At 42.5% G+C, this 7,360-nt stretch overlaps 1 protein-coding gene across 1 annotated transcript; it reads left to right on the top strand.

Annotated features, from left to right (window-relative positions):
- Positions 1–3,294: 3,294 nt before the first annotated feature.
- ch25h (cholesterol 25-hydroxylase) lies at positions 3,295–5,687 on the top strand. The gene has a single exon (XM_043712420.1). The coding sequence runs from the start codon at positions 4,626–4,628 to the stop codon at positions 5,451–5,453; it is 828 nt and encodes a 275-aa protein (XP_043568355.1). The 5' UTR covers positions 3,295–4,625; the 3' UTR covers positions 5,454–5,687.
- Positions 5,688–7,360: the final 1,673 nt, after the last annotated feature.

Here is a 7,360-nt window from a genome sequence, read left to right as displayed (position 1 = left end):
CCTTGTGGCACTCCACTGGTCACAGGCCTCCAGTCTGAAAAACAACCCTCCCCCCCCACCCTCTGTCTTCTACCTTTGAGCCAGTTCTGTATCCAAATGGCTAGTTCTCCCTGTATTCCATGAGATCTAACCTTGCTCACCTGTCTCCCATGGGGAACCTTGTTGAACGCCTTACTGAAGTCCATATAGATCACATCTACTACTCTGCTCTCATTAATCTTCTTTGTTATTTCTTCAAAAAACTCAATCAGGTTTGTGAGACATGATTTCCTACGCACAAAGCCACGTTGCTATCCCTAATCAGTTCTTGCCTTTCCAAATACATTTAAAAATTTCTCAGCAAGAGGCCCAGCAATCACTTCCCTAGCTTCCCACAGAGTTCTAGGGTACACCTGATCAGGTCCTGGGGATTTATCTACTCTTATACATTTCAAGACATCCAACACTTCCTCCTCTGTAATATTGACATTTTGCAAGATGTCACCATCTATTTCCTTACATTCTATATCTTCCATGTCCTTTTTCACAGTAAATACTGATGCAAAAAACTCATTTATAGTATCTCCCCCATCTCCTGTGGCTCGACGCAAAGGCCATCTTGCTGATCTTTGAGGGGCTCTATTCTCTCCCTCGTTACGCTTTTGTCCTTAATGTATTTGTAAAAACCCTTTGATTCTCCTTAACTCTATTTGCCAAAGCTATCTCATGTCCCCTTTTTGCCCTCCTGATTTCTTTCTTAAGTATACTCCTACTGCCTTTATACTCTTCAAATGCTTCACCCGATCTATCCTGTCTATACCTGACATATGCTTCCTTCTTTTTCTTAACCAAACCCTCAATTTCTTTAGTCATCCAGCATTCCCTATACCTACCAGCCTTTCCTTTCCTCCTAACAGGAATATACATTCTCTGGATTCTTGTTATCTCATTTCTGAAGGCTTCCCATTTTCCAACCGTCCCTTTACCTGCGAACATCTGCTTCCAATCAGCTTTTGAAAGTTCTTGCCTAAAACCGTCAAAATTGGCCTCTCTCCAATTTAGAACTTCAACTTTTAGATCTGGTCTATCCTTTTCCATAACTATTTTAAATATAATAGACATATGGTCGCTGGCGCCAAAGTGCTCCCCCACTGACATCTCAGTCACCTGCCCTGCCTTATTTCCCAAGAGTAGGTCAAGTTTTGTACCTTCTCTAGTAGGTACATTCGCATACTGAATCAGAAAATTTTCTTGTACACACTTAACAAATTCCTCTCCACCTAAACCCTTAACACTGTGGCAGTCCTAGTCTATGTTTGGAAAGTTAAAATCCCCTACCATAACCTTGCTATTATTCTTACAGATAACTGAGATCTCCTTACAAATTTCCCTCTGACTATCATGGGGTCTATAATACAATCCCAATACAAAGATCATCCCTTTCTAATTTCTGAGTTCCATCCAAATAACTTCCCTGGATTTATTTCTGGGAATATCCTCCCTCAGTATAGCAGTAATGCTATCCCTTATCAAAAATGCCACTCCCTTTCCTCTTTTGCCTCCCTTTCTATCCTTCCTGTAGCATTTGTATCCTGGAACATTAAGCTGCCTGTCCTGCTCATCCCTGAGCCATGTTTCTGTAATTTTTATGATAGCCCAGTCCCATGTTTCTAACCATGCCCTGAGTTCATCTGCCTCCCCTGTTAGGCCCCATGCATTGAAATAAATGCAGTTTAACTTACCATTTCTACCTTGTTTTCTGCTTTGTCCCTGCTTGCCCTGATTGTCTGGCTCGCCTTTGTTTTCAACTGTGTCAGTCTCAGATTGATCTATTTCCTCACTATCTCCTGGATCACACCCATCAAACCCCCCCACCCCCACCTTACCAGTTTAAATCCTCCTGAGCAGCTCTAGCAAATCTCCCAGCCAGTATATTAGTCCCTTTCCAATTTAGGTGATGAAGTAATAAAAACAGCAAAAGGCTATAAATATGCAACTTGCCTGGCCATCTATGGAAAGGGAAGTGGAGTTAATGTTTCAGATTGAAGGTTCTTAACTATAACTGCAAAGGAGTGGAGGCTTTGTCTGAAATAGCTGAACTCAATCTTGAGTCCAAAATGCTGTCAAGCATCCAACTCTCATCCTGACTTCTCTGCCCCTACACTTCTCAAATGAAGCATTGTGCACTTTAAGCCTTCCAGGCATACCAACCTCTGCCTACCGTCCTTAATGATATTTTTAGACGAGCTGTTATTTCACATTCAGGCCTTCTCTGATTACATCATTTATTGCCTTACTTGTATTGTATTTATTTGTTGTCTTGCACCATGTCTCTTTTGGAACTGTATCACACTTGCCTGAAAAAAGCACTGCATTTTTATTCTATCCTCCCCCACAACAGTGCCACACCCCCACCCACTCCATGTCCTTTAGCACTATCAAAACCTGTTTTGTCTCTCTGTACTTTCCAAGCTGATTAAGAGTTACGAGTTGTAAAGATTATTTCTGTTTCTCTGGACTGCTGCCAGACGTGCTGAGTATTTTCAGCATCTTCTGTTTGTAGCTCAGATTTCTGACAATTGTGGTGTTTTGCACTGAATAAGCAACTTAATTTTACTTGAACCTTCTGCGAAATTCGGCAACATGAACATATAAACTCCTTAGGCAATTACAGAAACTTGAAGGCAGAGTCACAAGCAAACATTCTTAAAGCTGACAGATGGAATTTTTCAACAATCTTAGTTGTAATCCACAGAAACTTTAAATAAGTCAATCCAAACTGAGGTAATTCTTTTAAAAATAAACATCCACCAATTCAGGGATGTTATGACACGGGTGGGACTTGAACCCAGGCCCTTTCAGTCCATCAATACCACAAGACAGGTACTGAACTAAGCCATTGATTCCATCAAACAGAATCACGTTTCACTAGCATAGGTATTGCGAATATCTTGGAGAGTTGTCAAATGAAAAGCAATGCGTTGCTCGTCATGGTTAATGCCATCCATGGTTGATTGCGTAGTGATTGTTGTGTGCATTTGGCAGTGGAAAGGAAGTAATAAATATAGAAATTGCGGACATTTAGGGTGACATATTTTTGGGTGTGGACCTCACTGGAATGCAATGCCTTTCCCACAGAGTCACATACAAGATACAAGAAGCGATCAATTCATCACTTCCCCAGATAAGGTGATATTTTTAAGAGCGGCGTAGACTGAAGTTACTACCACCATATTGCTATATACTGTATAGGGTTTCAGAATTTTGAGCCAGACACATTGAATGAACAGTGAGATAAAACATTGCATTCACGTATTGTATTTGAGGTTTACTTTTGACATTCATTTATTTTTTGTTGTTTAAAAACTCCCCTTTTGACGTTTTATTTCCTTTGCCAGATGGTAATCATAACTATCAGATAAGTTTACATGTGAACCGTTCTCCCTCTCACAGTGAGAGACATCAAGAAGAGGGACCGGCAGAGAGAGCAGTCCCCATATGCTCACTGTAGGGTGTTATTCAAATCAGAAACATGCGAGAACCCTTTGGTAAGGTGCCAATGACTGGAAATACTTTGAGTTAATTTTTTTTTTAATCTCTCAATGAAATACCAGGGTGCCACAAGGTGTTCTGGGACAAAACACATTTGACTTTCCCTTTTAATGAATGAAATTACTTTCCGTATGCCCAGTATTTTATATGTAATTTTTCTTTTTTTAAAAAAATAGCCTTTCGATAAGCAGGCAAGAGAACAGACAGAAAAAAAAAGTTATCACATAAAAAAGACAAGTCCTCACATTAAAAACAACAAATCCACACATTAATAAAAGAACATAAGCAAGTCCGCACATAAAAGGCACATTTCTAGAGAAATGCCAGCCGAGTCACCAGGGGAATTTGAGATTAAAAAGGGGGACAATAACACTGCAAAGTTTATTACAGGTTCCCCTCAACTTGTTTTGAACATCCCAGCTGCAACCCAGTTCTGAATGCTGTGCTATCCTGGACAACCAGACGGGTACAATTCCATTTCGAGCCTAAATACATGGGGTTTGGTGCCCACGTAATGAAACTTAAAATATTATCCGATCCATCCTCGGCTTACAAGTTTAAAGCTGATCATGTGTGTTAAATCGGCGTCTGCAAATCCTTGACTACTTTAAACATCGAATTGGGGTGTTGACAAGGTCCAGGGACGGGGGGGATATTCTGCAGGCGTAGACACGGTCACGGGTGGGGGGGGGGGGGGCAAGAAGAGTCTCTGATCCCTTCTCTGACCCTTCACTGATTCACCAAGTACCGAAACAGGAATTGCGCTCGAAGTGTTGGTTCCGAGGAGGTTAATCCAGTGGGTCACGTCTCGAAAGGGAAACCGAATTGGCCTTAACGCTAAAAACAAAAATAAAGTGACATTTCGCCAAGTTGCTGGCACTGATTGTTGGCAGAGATCAGTACTTGCCAATAAAGAGGTTTTTTTTTTATTTTGTCTACCTGAGTCGGAAGAACGGCTGGAGTGGGATCAATGTTTCCAGAGAGGAAGCTGTAGAAGAGAAAGTGTCACGCCCCTTTGCAAATAAAAGCAGCGAGAGTGCAGCGTGGAACAAATCAACACACACAGAGACACACAGTCACAGCGCCGAGCAGTCATGAGTAGCGCTGTTGGTTACAACGCTACCCACATGGGGAGTACACCACTGGAGACTGGGCTTCTCCTCCAGCCCGTCTGGGACCTGGTGCGGGCCAAGCAGCAATGGATGAAGTCTCCTTTCTTCCCAGTCACCTTCTCCTTGGTGGTCTACTCGACTTTCTGCCTGCCTTACATCGCCCTGGACCTGCTGGCGAAGAAGCTGCCCTCCCTGAGGAAATACAAGATCCAGGCTCAGAGTAACCCGAGCCTGGGGATGATGGCGAGCTGCGTGGCTCAGACCCTGTACAACCACCTGCTCTACATCTTCCCGCTGTCGGTGGCCCACTGGTACTGGCGCCCAGTCCAGCTGCCGCCCTCAGCCCCCGAGCTGCACCGCCTCCTACTGGACATCGCTGCCTGCCTGCTGCTCTTCGACTTCCAGTACTTTGTGTGGCACCTCCTGCACCACCGAGTGCCCTGGCTGTACCGCACCTTCCACAAGGTCCACCACAAGTACACAGCCACGTTCGCCCTGGCCACCGAGTACTCGGGAGCTTGGGAGACCCTGTCGCTGGGTTTCTTTGCCGCCATCAACCCGGTCATTCTGCGCTGCCATCCCCTCACCACGCTGCTGTTCTTCGTCTGCAACATCTGGCTGTCGGTGGAGGACCACTCCGGCTACGACCTGCCCTGGTCCACCCACAGGCTGGTGCCTTTCGGGCTGTACGGAGGGGCTCCTCACCACGACCTCCACCACATGAAGTTCAAAACTAACTATGCGCCTTACTTTACTCACTGGGACAAACTGTTGGGTACTTACAGTACACTACACAGCAAGAGTCAGTGATTTGCTCCTACTCTTTTTAAGAACGAAAGAAAAGACTTGCATTTGTTTGCTCCTGAAGGTTTGGACATTGATGGAGAAGGACTTGGACTGCTGGCCAGTGATTTGTACAAGACTAACACTTGACTTTGTATAATGTACAGTTTCTTTACAATGCACTTTAAACATTACTTGTGTCATGAAAAATGCTATTTTATATTGTTTTTCTTGTATCGGAATAATATATTGGCTATAGAATTTTATACATTTATTATAATTTAATAAAACTAAATATAATTTTCATATAATTGTATTGGTGTGGTGTTTGAAGGATAAAAGTGCCTTAAAGATTGAATGGTTCATTATAGTCATAGGATTCAGCCTTTATTGATTGGGGTTTAAGGGATGTTTTAATTCTCGTACAGTCTCGGACTGCTTAAAGTGTCCACAATTCAAATGGCAGATACTGTACTTGTATTAGCCATTGGCCATCATCATTAGCCAATGACTTTAACATCAGCTTCAGAGGTACCAGTTATGGGATCTTAGATGCTCGACTTTGGACAGAATGTCATGAGAAACGTTTCATTAAGATTATTGCCAAGAGTAGGATAGAATTTACCCAAAAAATGTGGCCATCTAAACAGAAATTAACTGAAACTACAGGCCTTACCAGGACTGAATAATGTTTACTGGATTTACTAACCTCGCTGATAATGTCTGTTATCATTTTGTCTTGAGCAGCACAAGTGTGAGTGGGTTGTGTGCCAATTGATAATGTGTGTCAGCGGGAACCAATATACCATTGTTTGTCATGAGGATGTGTCATGTGACACTTTGAAACAAATGACAGAGTGCAGCACACTAGCTGCATGTGGCAGACAAAATATTGGAGGGAAGGATTTATATCTCCAGGAACATATTAGATCCACATTTTCACTGCATTGTTTTAAGAGGAAAAGTCCCTAAACAGAAGAGATATAGTTACTCTGTACATTTTTCAGATTTCATTATGTTTTCTAAAGGATCATTAAATTGTGTCTTTCAGGCATTCTTAAATGTTCATTCCTAATAGCTGTTATTAAAAATGAGTGGGTGTAAGGACACAGGACAGTGACCATGGCAGGTAGTGATAAGTCATAACCACACAAACTGAATGAGAAGCCATTGTAAGAGGCTTCAACTGAAAACTGAATATTACTGAGAAGTGACCACTTTTATCACCACTCACAGGGATAGTGAGCTGGAATCAAACTATGCTTTGTACATAGTTGTCACAAGTGTGAAAAAATTTAATCAAATCATCAGAGCTCCCAATTTACCTGATTGACAAATCAGGTTCACTCACCATCTGTTTATACTTAACAATAAAATAGCTGCTTATTGCAAACGGATTTGTTTTTAACCAGTGGCAGAAAAGAAACACAAATTACTAATTTTTAACTGTTACTCTCTCTACCCCTTTTTTAAGAATCCAGACAAATACAAAGTCGCACAACCCCAAGTCAAGATGCAAACAAATATAATTGAGTGAGTTCAGGTACCAATCTGAATTACTGGGAAAAGGATATGGAAGAGGGAAATAGATGGTGACATCTTGCAAAATGTCCAGATTACAGAGGAGGAAGTGCTGGATGTCTTGAAACGGTTAAAGGTGGATAAATCCTCAGGACCTGATCAGGTGTACCCGAGAACTCTGTGGGAAGCTAGAGAAGTGATTGCTGGGCCACTTGCTGAGATATTTGTATCATCGATAGTCACAGGTGAGGTGCCGGAAGACTGGAGGTTGGCAAACGTGGTGCCACTGTTTAAGAAGGGCAGTAAAGACAAGCCAGGGAACTATAGACCGGTGAGCCTGACCTCAGTGGTGGGCAAGTTGTTGGAGGGAATCCTGAGGGACAGGATGTACATGTATTTGGAAAGGCAAGGAC

The sequence above is a fragment of the Chiloscyllium plagiosum genome, chromosome 22 (genome assembly GCF_004010195.1).
Source record: "Chiloscyllium plagiosum isolate BGI_BamShark_2017 chromosome 22, ASM401019v2, whole genome shotgun sequence".
Classification (NCBI taxonomy): Eukaryota; Metazoa; Chordata; class Chondrichthyes; order Orectolobiformes; family Hemiscylliidae; genus Chiloscyllium; species Chiloscyllium plagiosum.
This window is presented reverse-complemented; position numbering and strand designations above follow the sequence as displayed.

Coding starts and splice junctions, on each gene's coding strand:
- ch25h (XM_043712420.1), top strand. CDS start 4,626: ATGAGTAGCGCTGTTGGTTACAACGCTACCCACATGGGGAGTACACCA.